This window comes from Cetorhinus maximus, chromosome 30, assembly GCF_964194155.1.
Source record: "Cetorhinus maximus chromosome 30, sCetMax3.hap1.1, whole genome shotgun sequence".
In the NCBI taxonomy this organism is placed as follows: domain Eukaryota; kingdom Metazoa; phylum Chordata; class Chondrichthyes; order Lamniformes; family Cetorhinidae; genus Cetorhinus; species Cetorhinus maximus.
The window spans coordinates 3,737,459-3,757,370 of NC_135908.1; the positions used below are offsets into that span (position 1 = coordinate 3,737,459).

The window sequence follows — 19,912 nt, forward strand, 5'->3', positions numbered from 1 at the left end:
CAGGGGAAAGAGACTGTTTATAAAAGCAGCAGATCGCGTTGAAGAGCACCAACGTAGAGTCGCACCATTACCTTAGGAGTGAGTGGGACAGGGTTAGCGATATCCAAACACACTAAATTGGCAGACAGCTGTTCTATCAAGTCTATCGCATGCTCATGATGGCTGGAGCATCTCGACTAAGCATTCTTTCCCAGCGCCATACAATCTCCTAGAGCAGCGGGAAAAAAGAGGGGCACCGGGGCACCCCCCCTCCCCCCCCCTTGGACAAATCAGGGGTAGTACTTTCGGCCGCCCCTCAGCCAATTGAAATCAGTCCAAGAAATCACTCGGATCAAAATTAACGATTTATACAGTGGATCTCACCGTGCTCTATGACAGAAGCAACCCTGATGATTGGAATGGCGTTTCCTCATTTATGTGTCACTTTCTTAAAACAGAGGGGCCAGAATACTACCCCCCGTTTGTAAAAGAGGAGAGGAGTTTAAATAGCAATTTGCTGCTATTTTTTTTTCATGCCTTTCCTTGGCAACTCTCGAGTGGCATTTGGTAGCTGCCTGGGAGTTGCAAGTGGCAGGAGCAGAGGAGAGAAGGCGATTCAGGAGAATGAACACGTGACTAATGCAAGTCTAGTGATGAAGGGAGATTCTAATTGAAACTATATTCAGCAACAGAGTGGATATCTCTATTCTAAAAGATTCATCAGGCATTGTGGCTATGTGCTGAGGCTTGAATGAACGTACAGATTTGATGGTGGATTCTAAACTGACCCAAAAATGACCAAACCAAAAAAAAGATGATTTTGGAAAATTCAGACGTCGACAAAAATAATATACTTTTGGTTTCAGTTCAGTGGAATATTTGGGCTGGATTTTCCTGTAGGCTTTGGGACCCCCAATACCGGGACCAAATGGGAGTCAAAGCCTACACTTCCTGGCAGTGAGACCAGCTCAGCAATCCTCCCAGACGAATCCTCCTGCCTCCACGCAAGGGGAGGGAGGGAGGTCCGGTCCCCGATGCTGTGCTGGCCTCATCGAAGGGCTGTCAGCTCAGGAGGTTTGGTCACCCACCCCACCCCCCCCACCCCCCCCACAACCCCCCCACCAAGGAGAGTGGGGTACTGCTGAGACGTGTCAGGGGCTGTGAGGGTCCCTGAACATGGAGGCCTCCTCACTGGCTAACGTAGAAGGGCTGTGCTGAGCTGGAAGGGGCATTGGGATTGAGGGAAACCCCATCTGCAGGGCCAGATGTGGCTGCGATTATGACCTTTCACCCAGTCATTGGAGTGTGGAGCCCCTGGCTGCGATGGCCCTCTACCATTGCCCCTGGCCTACCACAGGGAGGCTGCCTCCAGTGAGCTGGTGGGTGGAGGGGGGGCTCCCATCTGTCGTCCATTGTCCCTAACTGGCTGCCATCTCCATGGAGCGGTTAACCTATCCTGTTCTCAGTTCACCCCTGGGAAAATGCCCTGGGGATGGAAATGTGTTGGGGTGCATCTCGGTTCTGCCCTGTAGCACCAACACCCCCACCCCCCACCCCCAGTCCCACTCGGTGTCCACAGGGTTAGGAAAATCCTGTCCATTGTGCGATTAATCATTTGTCCTGTCACGAGCGAGTCATAATAGAAAATTCCCTTCCATCTCCCCACTAAAAGATAAGTTAAAACTCCTGCAGCCTTTAGATTATGCTGAATGGGGGAGGGGGGGAAAAATCAGACGGTGACCTCCTCTTAACAAATAATCAGTTTGTTGAACATATTGCACTTGATACACGAGGTGCTTTTATGAGACACGTGGATTATATTGAGATGTAGATTCTTCATTTGGGTGTTTCATGCTCATTTTCATTCCTCCCTCTCTCTCTGCAGGGAACCATTTCTTGCTGCACTTCATGAGGGCTACTTGGCTCATCAATATCTTTCTCATGTGGTTACTGTTCCCGTAAGATTTGACAGTGTTAGCATCGCTATTTTATCTATCCTCGGGATGTGGGCAGCATTTGTTGCCCATCCCCAGATGCCCTTGAGGGGTGGTAGTGAGCCGCCTTTGTGAACTGCTGCAGTGTAGATTCCGCCCACAGTGCTTTCTGTAGCCGTTTTGTACAGCTGAGTTGCCATTTCAGAGGGCAGGTGAGAGTCACCAACATCGCTGTGGGTCTAGAGTCACATGTAGGCCAGACCAGGTAAGGACGGCAGATTTCCTTCCCTGAAGGACATTAGTGAACCAGGTGTCTTGATGACAATCTGGTAGTATCACAATCATCATTAATAAGGCTTATTAGTTAATTGAATTTAAATTCCCCAATGCTCGTGTGAGATTTGAACTCGTCTCTGAAGCATTACTTGCCCAGTAACGTTACCGCTATTCCACCATTGCCTAAGCTACCCCACCATGGGGACCATCATGGCCAAAGCCAGTCCCACCCTTACCCAATGCCCATAAAAACACCCTTTGGAGCAAGGGTCTCAGGGTACTGAACAGGAATGATAGCTAATTTTCACATTCCCAGTCCGCTGGTTGATGGCATTTCCATTTGGATTCCAAATGGAATGTTTTATCATCACTGTGACTAATGTGCAGGAGCCATCTATTGCTTGTATCAGGACGTTGCTTCTGGTCACAAACGTTTCATGAGACCGCTGATGATTTGTTTTCTCATCTGACTGTTTTTGTTTGTTGTGGAAATCAGCTCAATGTTAGTTTGCAGTTTCAGATCCTTGACAGCGCATTGCCCAAGATAATATTAAGCCCAAAGCAAAAGCCGTGATCTGTCTAGCTGGTATCCTGTGTTACAATGTTGTCATTGGTGCTCTGTGCCTTCTAGCCCCTCTGTGTCCGATGGAGTGGAAAGCTTACTGCTGTCAACAAGCATGTCCTTCAAACAGATTAATTTTCTAAGAAAGCATTTTAACTTGCGAGTTTGTTTTGCCCGATTCCATGGCCACCATATGAAAGAGGCCAAAATTGTACATGGCCACTGACAGAGAAATGCACAAGCAACATAAGACAGCGAAATAGTTGTAAATATAGAGGGTGACAATCCTTCAACCAGACTGACATTGGAACAGGTGTAGGCCATTCAGCCCCTTGGTCCTGTTCTCCCATTCAATTAATGTGGCTGATCTCGATCTTAACCCTGCTGACCCACATTTCATACGTTTACCAAAGAAAACCTTATCAATCTGAGTTTAGAAATTTTCAGTTGGCCTGGTTAGGCAGTGGTGGGGACAGTGTCCTCTCTAACTTGATTTTGTTGTGCGTTGCCTATTTAGGGGTGTGGCACCTTTAGGGTTTTTGGTTTTTTGCAGACACGCACGCACTTTATCTTGTGTGTGGCCGCAGAGCTCGGAGGGAAGATTAGGCGGAGGGATGGAGTTTTGGATTTTCACGACTCTTTGTGTGAGGGATTCTTCCTGGCCTCACCCCAGAATGGCTTGGCTCTAGTTTTAAGGTTGTTCCCCTTACCCTCTGCAAGTCATAAGCACTTATAGTACCTTATTACATCTCTCAAGCGTCTCATAGTGCTTCAGATGATTTACATTTGCAAGTTGCCTGTCAAAGTGAAACGAACAGTGTTTTTCAGGCAAATGAAGCGGCCATTTTGTACACAGCACAGTCCAAATTATGCAGGAAGAAAGATCTAGTTTCCCTCATACAAAATCCCAGGACAGCAGGTGCGATTTTTAAACTCTGCCTTCCCCCTGATTTTACTTTTATTCATTTATGGGATGTGGGCTTCGCTGGCGAGACCAGCATTTATTGCCCATCCCTGATGCTCCCGCTCTCTCTCTTCCCCCTCTGACAGCCCCCTCTCCCCCCACCCCGACCTCCTTTCGAGCCCAAGGGGCCTTAGAATTTAAATTGTTAAAGGAATGTAATTTTTAAACTAACGTTCTAACATTTTTCTCCCATGTCTTCACTGGAACATTGGCTTCAACGAAGCTGCACAAGTAGATCTAGGGAATCGGGTTCAAAGTCATAAAACAGTCATTTTAGGGCAAGGATCAGGAAATAATTCTCCGTGGTGATCAAGGTGCTAAGAAAGAAGTGAGCAAGTACTGTTCTGCTGTTTTCACAATATCTTCACACTCGCCTGGCAGTATCTGTGGCGAGAAATACAGAGTAAACATTTTGAGCTCTGAGGTCTTAAGGAGTTGAGTTACAGGGAAAGATTAAACAGGTTAGGACTTTATTCCTTGGAGTGTAGAAGAATGAGGGGAGATTTGATAGAAGTTTACAAAATTATGAGGGGTATAGACAGAGTAAATGCGAGTAGGCTCTTTCCACTTAGATTAGGAGAGATAAACATGAGAGGACATGGCTTTAGGGTGAAAGGGGAAAGGTTTAGGGGGAACATTAGGGGGAACTTCTTCACTCAGAGAGTGGTGAGAGTGTGGAATGAGCTACCATCTGACGTGGTAAATGCGGGCTCACTCTTAAGTGTTAAGAATAAATTAGATAGATACATGGATGGGAGAGGTCTGGAGGGTTATGGACTAGGTGCAGGTCAATGGGACTAGCGGAATAATATTTCGGCACAGACTAGAAGGGCCGAATGGCCTGTTTTCTGTGCTGTAGTGTTCTATGGTTCTATGGTTCTAAGAAGAGTCTTACGGACTCAAAATGTTAACTCTGTTTCTCTCTCCACAGACGCAGCCAGACCTGCTGAGTTTTTCCAGCAATTTGCGTTCTTAGATCAGATTTCCAGCGTCCGCAGTATCTTGCTTTTATCTTCACACTCGTGTTTTACTGCCTTTTGTAATGGTGCTGAACAGATGTATGGAAAATATGACATGCTGGCCCTACTGCTGTCAGTCATATAAATTTCATAATGATGGGGTGTGATAGAATCAAGCTCGTAGTTTGAGCATTAATGAGACGTTTCGATCATTGAGGCACAAGCGACGCATTTAAGCCCTGCGGCAGCACAGAGAGCAGTGGGGTTGATCCCTTGCATTGATTTGCCTGGGAGAACGGGAGAAATCTGACCTCAAACCGGAAAATGTTGGAGAGGGATCTCTCTGAAATATGGGAGAGAGAAACGAAAACAGACACTATTTCAGAGTAAATTATAGCTGAGAGGTTAAAAGGAACAAAGTTCGAGTTGATGGGAAAGGAGCCTATGACAGATGTCGCGAAGTTCTTCACAAGGAAGAGTGAGCATCAGACGGGATGTCGATCAGATGGAAACAGTGGAGGCAAAAGCCTTGGAATAGTTTGTAAGACAGATGCTGTGAGTTGTGGGGGAGCCTCCTGGGTTTATCTGGATGGATGAGCTAAGATGAAGCAAAAGGCCACCCTTGACCAGCCATCCAAAGGTTCACAAGGCAACAACTTGTGCTAATATCGTTCCTTTTGAGTGCATAACACACGGGAGGGGAAACTAACTGAGGAAGGAAACCAACTTATTTCCTTTCAGATCTTAATCCATTTTAAGTGCATGACTTTTTTTCCTGTGCGAAGCACCATTATGATTCGTCGTGGACAGTTTGTACACTGGTGCTGTTGACCTCTACTTTTTGGATTGAGTCTCTTCCAACCAGGGAACCAACACTCTACTGTGGAGAAGGAACAGAAATCCTGCTACGCAACCCGTGTGTTACTAATGTCAGTCCCTGTCGACAAAACTAATACATGCCTTCGAAATGGATTAAGTTTGGAAATATTTTGGCAGGAAGGTTACTTTAGCTTTTCGAGAAGAAAGATTAAATTCTAAGGTATTGAACATTTCCATTATTTGGGACTTTTTCCTATTTTACATTTCATCCATTTCTCATGCATTAATACCCAATCCTGTTAAATATTTTCGTAGCTTTCTGAATGAGAAGGGTGAGGTGAGCTATCAGACTCTGAGCCTCCCTCTAGTGTTCTGTTACTTTTCTCCACCGCCCTCTTCCTCTCCCTGAGGCAGTGACCCATTGATTATTTAAGAGTTGGCATTTCCACAGTCACTGGGCTTTCTCCGGCACTCGATCAAGGACAGTCCCCAGATATGAAATGAGTTTGCGTGTGCTGGCAGACTGTTGCATTGCGGAGAGTGGAACCTAGCCTGGCCTTCATCAGATATCTGTACACAGTCATACAGGGGTTTCTAGGATATGAGTGGAAACTATTGAAAACTCTCTAGACCAAAGTGGCAGTTTATATGGCTGAGCCAAACTGGATTTCAAGCACTGGACAAGTTCCCTGCCCTGAAACCTCTCTCGACTATTTGCACAGTGACGCGATTTGAGGCCAAGCAAAAAATGAGTTTCGAATGCAAATGGGCACCACTTTCAAGGTAACTTGACAATTGGGCAGTGTTCCTGTTCCACCTCCACTGTGTGGTAAGGAACAGGAACTAAAGAAATCCGTTTGCATCACAATATATATTAACAGAGAAGAGAAGCAGGTGGTTGCATCAACAACTTCCATTACTGCACATAAAGAAAACTGCCTCGAGTCTTTACAGGGAAGGAGAAAAATGATCATTAAAATATCTCATGGTGCACTGGTAGAGTGGTGAATATAGATTTCTATGACAAGGGTGCAGATCAGGTTGACTGATTTGTAGAATTTTTTTTATTGCCTGTAGCACTTGCTGGCTTGATGGCCTCTGATTCTCCTCGTACTCTCCATTGAATGTGTCAGTTATCTGAGCACAACATAAATGTCTCTTGTTTTTTTTTGAATTTGCAACTTGGGTCTCTCAGACCCCTGCCCCCAACACTCGACAAACCCAGAATAAATCTCAAAGGCTTCTGGAAATTCCAAAATAGAAATGCTGGGAATGCCCGGCTCTGTGGGTGCAAGAACCCTGGAAAGGTCACTGACCTCGAACGTTAACTCTGTTTTGCACTCCTTTCATGCTGCCTGACCTGCTGAGTGTTTCCCTGTATCTTTTCTGTTTTTATCGCAGGTTAAAATGCAAATCTCTTCCAGAGAGTTTAGCAGCACTTTTCCAACCAATGATTAGATTTTAAATCTAATTAGAATCAAATTGGAATCTTTCTTTTAATAAAATGTTAATCCTCCCTCCACCTGCCCCGGAATCCCCAAATGAACTGCATTTGAGCACAATGCTGGACATTACTCCAATAGCTGTTCTATAACATACATTCAATCAGTACAGCTGCATAATAATGCCATCTGGTGATTTCCCCTAACCAGAGGCTGACTTTGGGAATGAAGCCAAGTGGCCTGGCTCGGAGTGAATGCTCTGAGTGGATTGACCTATAAAACCACACAGTACATTACATTTAATTTTCAGTGGGAAGATCCCGAGCCTACGTAGTCGCTGCTGAAGTGTGTGGATTCTTAGTGTCCCTTTTTAAAACCTCAAACCATTCACAGTCGCTGACCATTAATGAGCTAGAGGGCTGGGATCATGTTAATTGGTATTGCAGAAGTAGCACTTCCCCTGCCTCAGATGAATGTTGGGCATCTCCTGGCAAGGCAGAGTGCCAAGCACGGAAGTGCACCCGCGGGTGGGGATCCCCAGCACCTCGAGTCAGTGGTGACTTCGTTGGCTGGGTCATGGGAACCGCATCCCCAAAGACACGCTCCATGGCGAGCTGGCTCTTGGCACGAGACCAACAGGGATGCCTGCAGGTGAGACCTCAAGTTGACCGGGATTGGAATCGATGCACATGCTGACCACTGTACCTGGGGGTAAGCAGTCAGGAAGGGCGTGGAAAAAGCAGAGGGCAAAATTAATAACCAAATGGCAGAGAAGACAACCCATCGAAGGGAAAAAAACACCTTGGGCCAACGCTATTCATCTGTGCCCACTGCAGAAGGGACTGCCACTCTCGATTCGGCTTCTATAGCCACGAGAAATTTCAACCCAGAAGTGACATGTACCTTGGGTGCAGCCCGTTGTCTCCCGAGATGGATGGATGGTTGGATGGCGACCAGCAACTTTTGCTGTGCCATTTGAAGTTTGAGAAGTAACCTCAAGAGGTACCTCAGGCATGGATAGGAATTTCAGTGTCAGTAGGGGAAGTTAGGGAAGAGGCAGGAGTTGTGAAGGTGGACACAAGGATTCTTGATCAGTAAAATGTAGGGTTAAAGCTTGGCTCTGCGTTGATTAAAACTCATGAGTTCTGCCTGAGAGAGCAGCTGTAGAGGGGGGGTTGGAGCCATTGGCAAAGCTGCAGAATGTTTGGCAAGGACCAGAAGTGAGGTCTTCCCAACGTTCAATCATTCGCAATTCTGATTCATCCACCACTTACATGCCAGATGGAACACATGGATCCTCGTGGAGAGATGCAGCTTGGTGTCTTCAGCATGCTGATCATGCCGCTACAGGGCAAGATGTAGAGGAGGTGAACAAGGATGGATCCTGAAGGAAATTTGGAAATGAATCCCCAATCTTAATCACTCCACCACTGGCAGTGATGATCTCTGCTCTGGAATTTCCTCCCTAAACCTGTCCACCTGACTTTTCCCCCTTTACTAGGCTCCTTAAAACTTTCTTGGTCATCTAACTTAATATCTGCTAAAGTGGCGCAATGTCATCCTTTTATACCTCTCCTGTGAAGTGCTTTGCGATGTTTCGTTACATTACGGGTGCTATATAAATGCACGTTGCTGTCTTTGAATGAGTGAGAGCTGGAGATGAAGCCATGGCCAGAGATGGGCTGACCGTATTGTAATGCGTGGGGTGGGAGGGGAGAACCGCACAAAGACAGTCCTGCTGCAATGAACTGTGAAGGAGAATGACATGATCCTACAACAACAACGACGAAACATTTTTCACCCGAAGGAAGAATTCCCAGAAGGTGGTAGGGATCTGAAACTCGCTGCCTGAAATGGTGGTAGAGGCAGAAAACCTCATCTCGTTTAAAAGGTGCCTGGATGTGAACATGGAAGTGCCATAACCTGCAGGGCTACGGACCAAACGCTGGAAAGTGGGATCAGGTTGGCTGGCTCATTTTTTTTGGACGGTGCAGACACAATGGGCCGAGTGGCCTCCTGTGCTGTAAACTTTCTCTGATTCTATTCCATGCTATGAAATGATATCTTGAGCACTGTGTGCAGTTTTCGTCACTTTACTCAAGGAGGGACGTTCTTGCATTGGAAGCAGCTAAGAGCAGGGTCATCAGGCAGATTCCTGAGATGAAGGGGTTTGTCTAATGAGGAAAGGTTGAGCAAGTTAGGCCTTTACCCATTTGGAGTTTAGGAGAATGAGAGGTGATCTTAATGAAACATATAAGATTCTGAGGGGGGCTTAACAGGATGGACGTTTTCCACTCGGGAACGGGGAATGGAGAATTAGAGGCCACCCTTTCAAAATAAGGGGTCTCCATTTAAGAGGGAGATGAGGAGGAATTTCTCCTCTGGGGGTCTTTAGTGTTTGTAATCCTCTTCCCCAGTGAGCAGTGGAGGCTGGGTCATTAAATATAGTCAAGGCTGCATTAGACAGATTTTTGATTGACAAGGGAGTTAAGGGCTATGGGAAACAGGCAGGAAAGTGGCAATCAGATCAGCCATGGTCTTATGGAATGGTGGAGCAGGCTCGAAGGGCCGAATGGCCTACTTCTCCTATTTCTTCTGTTCTAATGTTTGCATGCTACAGAGGATAAAGTGGGATAAAGCCCCATAGTTACAGTATGGGATAGCTTCAGCACATAACTTGTATAATCCAACTAACCTGCAAGCCTTTTGGATGAAATGTTTGTGAGCTGGTATCCCTGCCTCCTAAATAAGACCAGTTGTCCACGGCACCAAGCAAAACAGTTCAAAGATATAACGGTATGTTCAGTGCATTGAATCACTTATGGTTACTATTCATGTGTTGTCCTTAACTAACTAAAGTCTTGACTGTGTTTAATCTGTTTAGCTTTGGGTCATAATTCTCATATTCTGGCTAACTTCAGATCAAAGGGCTACCTATAGCTGGGCTCCAGTCCTCACCTGTTGCCCAAGTGAAGCCTTCCTCCTCCTTAAAAAAGATTGATTGCTTGCAGACGTCTTAAAATTTTATACAATAGACATTTCCCCTAAAAAAAAGCTATTGCTTTTCTTTCAACATTTCAACATTTTGTCAGCCAATTGGACCTTTCTGTGTATCTTCAGACTCAAATTGAATGTGACCAAGGAATGATCTAATCAATAGATATAAACACAAAAAACTGCAGATGCTGGAAATCCAAAACAGAAACAGAAATACCTGGAAAAACTCAGCAGGTCTGGCAGCATCGGCGGAGAAGAGCACAGCTGACATTTCGACAGAAGGGTCATGAGGACTCGAAACGTCAACAGTGATCTAACCAGTTCTTCTTGGTCCCTTGATGATCATTCAGTCTAGTGTCATAAACCATTGTGATTAAATGCTTAAACCTCCCTGGATGAAATGGGGCATATCTCCACAAGCACTATTTAACCAAAAAATATATATAGAATTAGAAATGAAAGTGGGAATATAATTTCTTGAAATTCCCACCCCGCCCCCGTGCATCAAATTTTGTAATTCGTGTAACACTGTAAAAATGTTGGCTATTTATTCATTGAGCGACCAAGTGTTTGTGTGTAGGGCATTTGTCACTTTAATTTTCAAAATTACGTTTCAGTGGTACCGCTGGTAGTGATATTCTTCACAAAGATTCTTTAGGAGATTTGCCAAGTCTTCCTCAGGGCATTTTAAAGCTCGGTAGGGTCAGGAGAGATTCCTAACCCTTGGTGAGTTTTGCGGCCATCTTTGGATTCCATCTTAACCCTTTTGTGTTTTGCCTTGCAGGACAAGCATGGCAGACATCCTCACCAAGGTAAAACAAGGGCAGCAATCCTTAAATACCGTCACTGCAGATAAAGTCTCTATCGGTGAGATCAAGGAGCACATTCACATTGTCAAGGAAGACGTTGACAGCTTGACCAACATCAAGGTAAGACTTAAACATTCCTGGATTTCGCTTCAGTGTGCGTTTGGTTTTTCCACTGTGAAAGAGCGTTTGGACCTGAAACTCAAACTCCTATTAACCTCTTCAAGTGGTTTTGGGAAAGAACAGGCAGAGTCCCAGAGAGGATTAAATTGGCTTGTATAAGTTAAGTCTTTGTTAGCAGAAATTGGTAAAAGTTTGAACTACAAAAGTTTATTTAAGTTACAAGGGGAGGTTAAGCATTACTTTGAATGCACCAAAGGCGATGTGTTGTAAGAGTGCAGACAAAATTTGTGCCTAATAAGAGTTTCTCTGGCCATCACTGTGTTTCCAGCAAATTTGTAAATTATTGGAATGGGTTCATTGTTATCAGAAATACTCAACTAGGGGAATCTTCAGGAGTGCAAAGATAATATCATCTTAGCATTTTACTTGAGGTGGACAGGTGATGGGGAGAGAATAGATCAACGTGGGTCAATGCCACTAGTTAGTTTGGAGCGTTGCTGGGGGCCTGGGAGGAGGAGGTTAGCCTGAGACTTTTGCTGATTGGGATGATACTATGTAATGTTGGTGCTTCTTGAAAATGAGGATCAAAAACAAACTTGGGGAGTGGATTAGTGGGGAGAAATGAGAGAAATTGTTCTTTCCAATTTCTTGAGAGTTAAAAGAAACCCAACCAACTCAACTGCATGCTATTTATTGGTCTCTCACCATTCCATAAGTTGGCACCCAGAAGGATCAAACAGTTCAGACCAGTACTCTTATTTCCCAGCTTTTACTGGTGTTCCATTTTGAGGTATACAAGACCAGGCCGGACCAGTATTCTTATTTCCCAGCTTTTAGTGCTTTTTTCATTCTGGGCAGTAGGATAAAGCAAAATGCCAAGGCTACCTCTTTAAACTGGAAGCATGGCCTTTGAATTTGAGTGCACAAGACCCCACATTACCTGAATAAGCAGTTACTCATTCTAGATATTCATTGTAACTAACTGTACCAAGCATTGTGGTGTTTGTGACAGAGCTGTTTTTGTGTTGTTACACTGAGCAAAATTGGAGGGTCCCTCTTAAAGGCTCTTAAATTGGATCCAACCTACTGGCAAATCCAAACAAAGTGGATGTGCTTTAAATGTCGTCATGTTGCTTCCATTTCTAACACTTTCTTTTTCAAGGCTTTCAGTAATGGTTCTTCTCCCACCCAGCCCCCACAACATGTGCTTATTGTCCGTTGGAGAAAACTACTATTCTGAAGGCAGAATTAATGTTTGTCAGATGTTGCACAGATTATTCATCCTGCTTCTGTAGGACACGTGGCATTTCCCCAGGGGAAGAGTGAGACCCAGGCCTGTTTTTGATAGAAATTCACTTTGCCAGGCAATCGCCTGAGGGCTTCCGTTAAAAGCCTTCCTATCCTGAGAGGAGGAGGAGGGGATGCAACCTTGCCCTGCTTTCAGTATTACTGCCGGGCATCCCAGTTGTACTCTCAGTGACAGTGTCAACTATTCCACAGGGCCACGCAGGATGCAGATAGTCTTCCCCAGAGACATGTTCACTACATGCACTCCAGTAAGCGTGTTTGAAACAGTGCCCTTCAATTTGTGGTTTCACTCAGGAATGTACAGTAGATGACATTTTAAACACATAACAAGATGCATTTCCCCTTCCCAAACAAAACTCTCAATATCTTGTCGATATGTTGGTCTGGAGATCTGGAATAAAAAGGACGAATTATACTTGAGACCCTTTCCACCCCAAACTACTGCCTCCAAAGTAAATCTTAAATTATCCTCATAGGTATCAGATATTTATCATGCATAAAAGATAGCTATCCTATTAGAGAGGCTAAAGTTCCCTGCAAAGAAGATGCAAATATGCAAATTCTAAGGAACAAAGGGACCTTGGCGTGTGTATCCATAGATCTCTGAAGGCGGACGGGCATGTTAGTGGGGTGGTGAAAAAGGCATATAGGACACTTGCCTTTATCAATCGAGGCATAGATTACAAAAGTAGGGAGGTCATGTTGGAGTTGTATAGAACCTTGATGAGGCCACAGCTGGGGTACTGTGTGCTGGATTGGGTAGGTAGGTCAGGTGTTTCTCACGTGTCCGTGCAGACTCAATGGGCCGAAGGGCCTCTTCGGCTCAGTGATTCTGTGAAATATTGGTTTGCTGTTTTGTGATTGTGTAAGAGTGCATTTGCTTGGGTAAGTAAGCAGAGTTATGATCCCTGTAGACACCGATAACATTTATGACAGGAAGCCTCAAGATGCCAACCTGAAGGATTTAATTTTTTGAAACTTTTGCTGAAACAAACCAATTAAAATCAACATAACTCAAACATTAATTAGCAGGCGAAGGATATTTCAAATAAAAATAAAAATTTCACTTTAAATAGTCGACACAACAAAGATACGTCTCACATAGTTATAAGCACTCGCATCACTTCCTGCATAAATGTGGCACTAGGGGCGATCTGTGTTTCCATCCCTGTCTTCGTTTGTAGGATCTCTCACTTTCTATCTGATCATTTTAGCCCTTGAGTCGCATTCTCCAACAGCTTTATTCCATCTGAAATCCTCAGGCACGTTATCACTGATGAGGCACACAGGTCACGACAGCCCTCATGGCACAGCATCTCCAGAGCCTCCCTTCTTTAATCTCCTAAACATTCTGGTGGGCTCTGATACCACATCAACAACAGCAATGGGTATTGTCCAATCCACAACCCTTCGCTCTCCCTGCCTTCAGTGTTCTGTCCCTTCTAACTATATAACACACACAGTAACACTGTTTCTGCTCTATCCTCAGAGCCCTGCTTCAACACCAGAATCTGTTTAAAAGTTCTCAAACAGAAAACTGTTAAATTCCGAGAGAGCCTTACCTGTTTTGCTCTTTACATTTATTCTCTGCCAAATGGAAGAAACAAACTGAGACCCAACTCCACTGCAATTAGCTTTCTATTTACCCTTTGTTTCTTAGCTGTTCATCCCCATGGCAACCCCAAGTCACATGAGTATTTCTTGGACTCTAATGGCATCATTATCAGGAAACCAATTAACCCACTTTCAAAATACTCCCCAGCACATTTTGTTCACAATGGGATATTACACAAAAGAAAATATAGACTTTTCCCAGCCCATGGGTCATTACAGCAGTGAACCTCCAAAAACTCATGGAGGGAAAAAATTATATGTCCATTAAAGGGAAATTGGATAGATATTTTGCCTCTCCCTTCTGAAACTGTGACCTCCACTTTTTCACTCGCATTTAAGTCAGTGTGTTCATCTTGGCACTTTTTAGTTTGGGTTGTGCCTGTACATGATTAAAGTAACTGCTTTTGACTTGCTGTGCCATGTTTTTGAGATGCATCCTAATATTCAGTTAGCTTTGTTGACTGCCATTTAAATTGACTGTATATTTTCAGCAAATTATTAACACTCCTGTTCAAAGCCTTTTTCCTTCACTTTCTCCAATGAACATGTTCTAAGGGCACAGAGTTACATTTTCCTCTTCCAATATGAAGTGCCTTAGATGACTTGCCAATAACAAACTCTTAAATGGTAGAGTACTAGTTGTTGACTTGCTGATGTGAATGACTGTTTTTCAGTTGGCTCACAGACAATGGGTCAAGTAGCCTCCTTTTGTTTCCATGTCTACAGGTTGCATACGGTAAAGTGCCTCAATCATTTGTTTTACAGGTTCAACATGTCACCTGCCCAAAGGTCCCACCTGTTCCATCCTGTACTTCAGTTTGGCATTTCTTGGCGTTCATTGTCCTCCAGTCTATATTCTTCCTCTCTTACCTAATACACAGGTAATCCGATTGTGTGCTTGAAAGAAAAGTATACTGATAATATGCACTATTAACAGTGCTGTTGAGCTAGTTAAAGGATAAGCAGCAATGCAAAAGCCAACCATGCAGCTCATGTACCTGGCCTGTTTGTTAGCAACGCTGAAGGTATTGGTGTAACTTTTCCTGTAGTCCTTAGCAATAATACATAGCCGCCCATAAGTCAGGTATTATCATGTCACGTGTAGGACGTCTGAGGACAAATGAACCAAAACTCGTGAACTGTTTATTTAGTGGACAGTACTGAAACTTTACTGGGTCTGATTGGTGGAAAGGTGCACACAGCTTGGCGTGATGATGAGCTACACAGACTTTAAAGGTCCTTTTTAAAAAATATTTCAGCCCCCCCCACCCCCGCCCCCACCCCCACACCGCCCCAGCCGCCTGTGGTTTGAGCCGGGAGAGCATTAAAAGTTCCTCAGCTGTACCTAGGTGAGAGTGCGAAGAGACAGCCAAGGTGACCTCCACTTTTTCACTCGCATTTAAGTCAGTGTGTTCATCTTGGCACTTTTTAGTTTGGGTTAATGTTAATGTTAATAGCCCAGGTTAATGTTCAAGATCTCTGCTGAGAACTGTAGACGCGATTGGGCATGTAGTATCCCAAAAGCCTGCCAACGAACACTATCCAGGTCCTCGTGATGATTGGTACCTTGTAGGACGGAGCCAGAGTATGGCTCGATGCCTCCAGCACAACAGGGAAAGAGAGGAATTTGATTTTAAACTTAATGCTCCTCTACGTTACCTTCCCACTATTGTATTTATTTGTCAGCTCTTAAGAAATCAATGCAGGAGCAGCGCTTAAGTTGTGTGATCTTGTCTCTTGTCCTTCAGGGACTAAGAAACTGTGACTCATCCAAGCTTGTGATTTCTTGAACTGCCATTTTGGGGATGAGAAGCATTTCACTCGACTTCACTGTTATTGTCTACACAATGAGCACGTCATAAGTAAAAGGGAAAACGTGTATGTTTGTTCTCTTTTAATTATCCACCTGATAATAATATACCCTTGCTATCTCGACGTGTTATTAATGCCTCAAAACTTGTGCATTGTTGAGCGCTCCCTGTTTGTCTAAGATTATGTGGCACAATATGCCCAAGTGTTACTTCTGTGAAATCAGAGTTCAAATCCTGGTGACTGAGTTGAGGTAATGGTCTCACTTGTCGTCAGGTTGTTTGAGAATTGAAGGAGCAATGGATTTAGGACATGGTCCTTCTGACTAAGATGTTTCCTCAGCTCCTGACTGTCCTGACTCAGGTTTAATTAATGCTGAAGCAGAAAAAACTGACTCCAGTGCTTTGTGGTACCTCCGTGCTTTAATATCATGCCTAGCTCCGGCAACTGCATCCATTTTTCTCATGTTTGTGGTGTGTGGTAGCATAGCTGATAACGTTACTGGGCTAGAAATCCAGACTCTAGGACTCGTCCAGCAATACGAGTTTCAATCCCATCATGACAGCTGGAGAATTTAGATTCAAAAATTAAATAAATATGGAATAAAAAGCTAATATCAGTAATGGTGACCATGACATTACCGCGTTGTCATTAAAAACCCAACCAAAAACCCAACTAATGCCCTTCAGGGAAGGGAGTCTGGCATTTGTGATTCCAGGCACACAGCAACATGGGCGAATTCTAGCCACCCTCTGAAATGGCCTAGCAAACCACTCAGTTGCATTTGAGAACCATTGCTATTTTTTCTTTTCCCTCCAAGAGTAATTTCAGGGGCTTGGAATGACTGAGGAACGATTGTGAGACTGTCAGAGGTCGATAGGTTCTTTGTTTTGGCAAGGATATTAAGGATTACAGAATCCAGGCGGATAGATGGAGTTTAAAGGTGCAGATTGGCTGTGAGGTAATTGAATCGTGGAACAGGAACAAGAGGCTGAATAGCGTCCTCCTGCTCCAAGTAATGCTTCCTCCCCGTGGAAGTCTTGCTGACTATTATACAATGAGCTCTCAAGCCTTGACCTTCAGAAACTTGTACTTTAAATTTAGTAATGAAAATGTTCAAAAACTCCAAAATATTTATCTTTTAACAGGAGTAAAAGAGAAACAAGTTACAAGAAATATTTCTGAGGAACTGCCGCAGAATCATGAAAAATGCGGGTATATATGTTTTTGGTTACATTTATGAACAAGTTTCCAAAGTAATTGTGTCTTTTAAGACTGCCTTATATTCCTTCTTTACTTGACATTCTAAGTGCAGCACAACAAATGGACAGTACCTGCAGCCACCATCATGGTGTAAAGTGATTTACTTTCAAAGTGGGGATTATTTTTTAAAAAAAACTAATACATGTAATTCAAAGACTGGCACTTAAATATTAAATTACACAGGAGTATATTTTACTGCCAGTAATAATTTTCATGTCAAAGTGGCTTGGATTTATAAATGAAATATACTCCGTATTTATATGCTAAAACCCTGCTTGTTAGACTTTTCCCTTTTTCATTAATTGAAAATAATCTAAATATATGTCCTAATTTATTTAAATCAGCCTTATAGATTGTACAAGGTGTTACAATGTACTGTGAAATAAATTCATAAGCATTCCTTACTGGAGTTATTTTTATATCCAGTTGTGAAAGATCTGGATTTTCTAATCCTAAAGCCGATTTATTAATGCTTGTTCCTATCTCCACGGACTCTTGCTCACTCATTTGAAATGCCATTGTAATATCAGTTGCTATACCACTCAGAGTGTAGAGGGCAATTGCCTCCTTTTGAAAGCCAAGGATCAAAGTGTGAATGATGGCAGGTAACAGAGTGCAAGCATTGAAAGAAACTACCTTCAATGTTCCGAGAAGTACTGACATGTCCGAGATGCTCGCACCTGCCAAAAAGAAGCAATGATTCAAAGCAATTCAACTGCAAACACTTACCTTGAGGCAGTAATCTCATTGATTCCAGTTTTGCTAGGGCTCCTTGGTGCCACACTCTGTCAAATGCTGCCTTGATGTCAAGCGCAGTCATTCTCCCCTTACCTCTGGAGTTCAGCCCTTTTGGTTCAAACATGGACGAAAGAGCTGAACTCCTGAGGTGAGGTGAGAGTCACTGCCCTGGGCATCAAGGCAGCATTTGACCGAGTGTGGCATCATGGAGCCCTAACAAAACTGGAGTCAATGGGAATCAGGGGGAAAACTCTCCACTGGTTGGAGTCACACCTAGCACAAAGGAAGATGGTTGTAGTTGTTGGAGGTCAGTCATCTCAGCTCCAGGATGTCACTGCAGGAGTATCTCAGGGTAGTCTGAGGCCCAACTATCTTCAGCTGCTTCATCAATGACTTTCCTCCCACCATAAGGTCAGAAGTGGGGATGTTCGTTGATGATTGCACAATACTGATGCAGTCCATGTCCAAATGCAGCATAACCTGGACAATATTCAAGCTTGGGCTGACAAGTGGCATTCATGCCACACAAGTTTCAGGCAATGACCATCTCCAACAAAAAAGAATCTAACCATTGTCCCTTGACATTCAATGGCATTACCATCGCTGAATCCCCCACTATCAACATCCTGAGTGTTACCATTGACCAGAAATTAAACTGGACTAACCATATAAATACTGTGGCTACAAGAGCAGGCCAGAGGCTAGGAATCCTGCAGCGAGTAACTCAACTCCTGACTCCCCAAAGCCTGTCCACCATCTACAAGGCACAAGTCAGGAGTGTGATGGAATACTCTCCACCTGCCTGGATGAGTGCAGCTCCAACAACGCTCAAGAAGCTCAACACCATCCAGGACAAAGCAGCCCGCTTGATTATCACCCCATCCACAAACATTCACTCTCTCCACCACCAATGCACAGTGTAAGATGCACTGCAGGAATTCACCAAGGCTCCTTAGACAGCACCTTCAAAACCCACAACCGCTACCATCTAGAAGGACAAAGGCATCAGACATATGGGAAAACCACCACCTGGATGTTCTCTTCCAAGCCACTCACCATCCTGACTTGGAAATATATCGCCGTTCCTTCACTGTCACTGGGTCAAAATCCTGGAACTTCCTCCCTAACATCGCTGTGGATGCACCTACACCACATGGACTGTAGCCGTTCAAGAAGGCAGCTCACCACCAACTTCTCAAGTGCCATTAAGGATGGGCAATAAATGCTGGCCTAGCCAACGACGCCCACACTCCATGAATGAATGAAAAAAAAGTTTCTGTTTTATAGACGAAAGCAGCATCAGCTGTGCATAGAGCATTGCAATGAATGTCCAGTTAAGCTGCTTTTTGGAATTGATTGAGGGAGTCAGTTTCTCAAAAGTACTCGCTGTTCTTCTTCATGTCTGAGATCTTTGACACATAGAATCACCTGGGCAGTTAGACAAGACCTTGGTGTAGTGTGACATTGAAAAGTGCCACCCAACCATGCAGCACTACCTTAGTATTGCCCTTTTAAAATTAATCTAGATTACGTGCTCAAGTTCTGCATCGGTTCAAACTTTGGACTGAAACAAGCGTGTTACCAATGATGCCAAGAAAACACTTGACTATAAACCTATGGAGTTGCCTCAGATTTCTAACTGCATTCACATGAGGCTAGGGCCTCAAAATGGCTTGAACTTCCCAGTGTTTACAATGACTGAACAGATTCACCAGAAGTTAAAATTGGTTCCGAGATATAATGGTAAATCTGTAGAAACGCTGGGTTACACTGCAGTTAGACAAGTTTGTGGTTTTCTGTTTCCACACTACAGGAACGATGCTGAGGTAACGGTGTGGATACAGCATCGATTGACTAGGATGCTGCCTGATATAAGGATGTAATTATGCAAAGGAGGGCTTCAAAAAATGGAAGTGTTTTCATTAGAACGGAGAAGAATTCAGGATGATTTGATAGAGGTGTTTGAAATAGTGAAGGGATGGGCGAGCATAGTTAGAAATTTTTTTTCCAGTGGTTGAAGGTTCTAGAATATAGATACACAATTAACTGTAGGACACAATGGACAATAAGCAGGAAAAACCTTTTTATACAAGATTGTGAGGCACTACCAGAGTCTGTGTTTGAAACTGAGACCATGTCAACATTTAAGGGGGAGTTGAAGGAAAGGAGACTAAAGTGATATGGGAATGGGGCAGATAACTAGGATTAGAACTACTGCTTACGTGGAGGATCAACATCAATATGGATTGTGAGCTGAGCCGCCTATTTCCATGTTGTAATTCTATGTCACTTCATCCTCAATCGCCCCCAATTCCCTTG

The 19,912-nt window shown here is 43.9% G+C and overlaps 1 protein-coding gene across 1 annotated transcript in view; it reads left to right on the plus strand.

The window, feature by feature from the left end:
• The window catches only part of LOC144669977 (protein ERGIC-53-like), a 69,397-nt gene extending 52,143 nt beyond the window's left edge, over window positions 1–17,254 (plus strand). The window contains exons 11-13 of the mRNA XM_078532277.1: window positions 10,717–10,861; window positions 14,549–14,664; window positions 16,741–17,254. Of these exons, the coding sequence (XP_078388403.1) occupies window positions 10,717–10,861; window positions 14,549–14,664; window positions 16,741–16,777 (298 nt within the window). The 3' untranslated portion in view covers window positions 16,778–17,254. The remainder of the gene's footprint in view (window positions 1–10,716; window positions 10,862–14,548; window positions 14,665–16,740) is intronic.
• The last annotated feature ends 2,658 nt before the right edge of the window (window positions 17,255–19,912 follow it).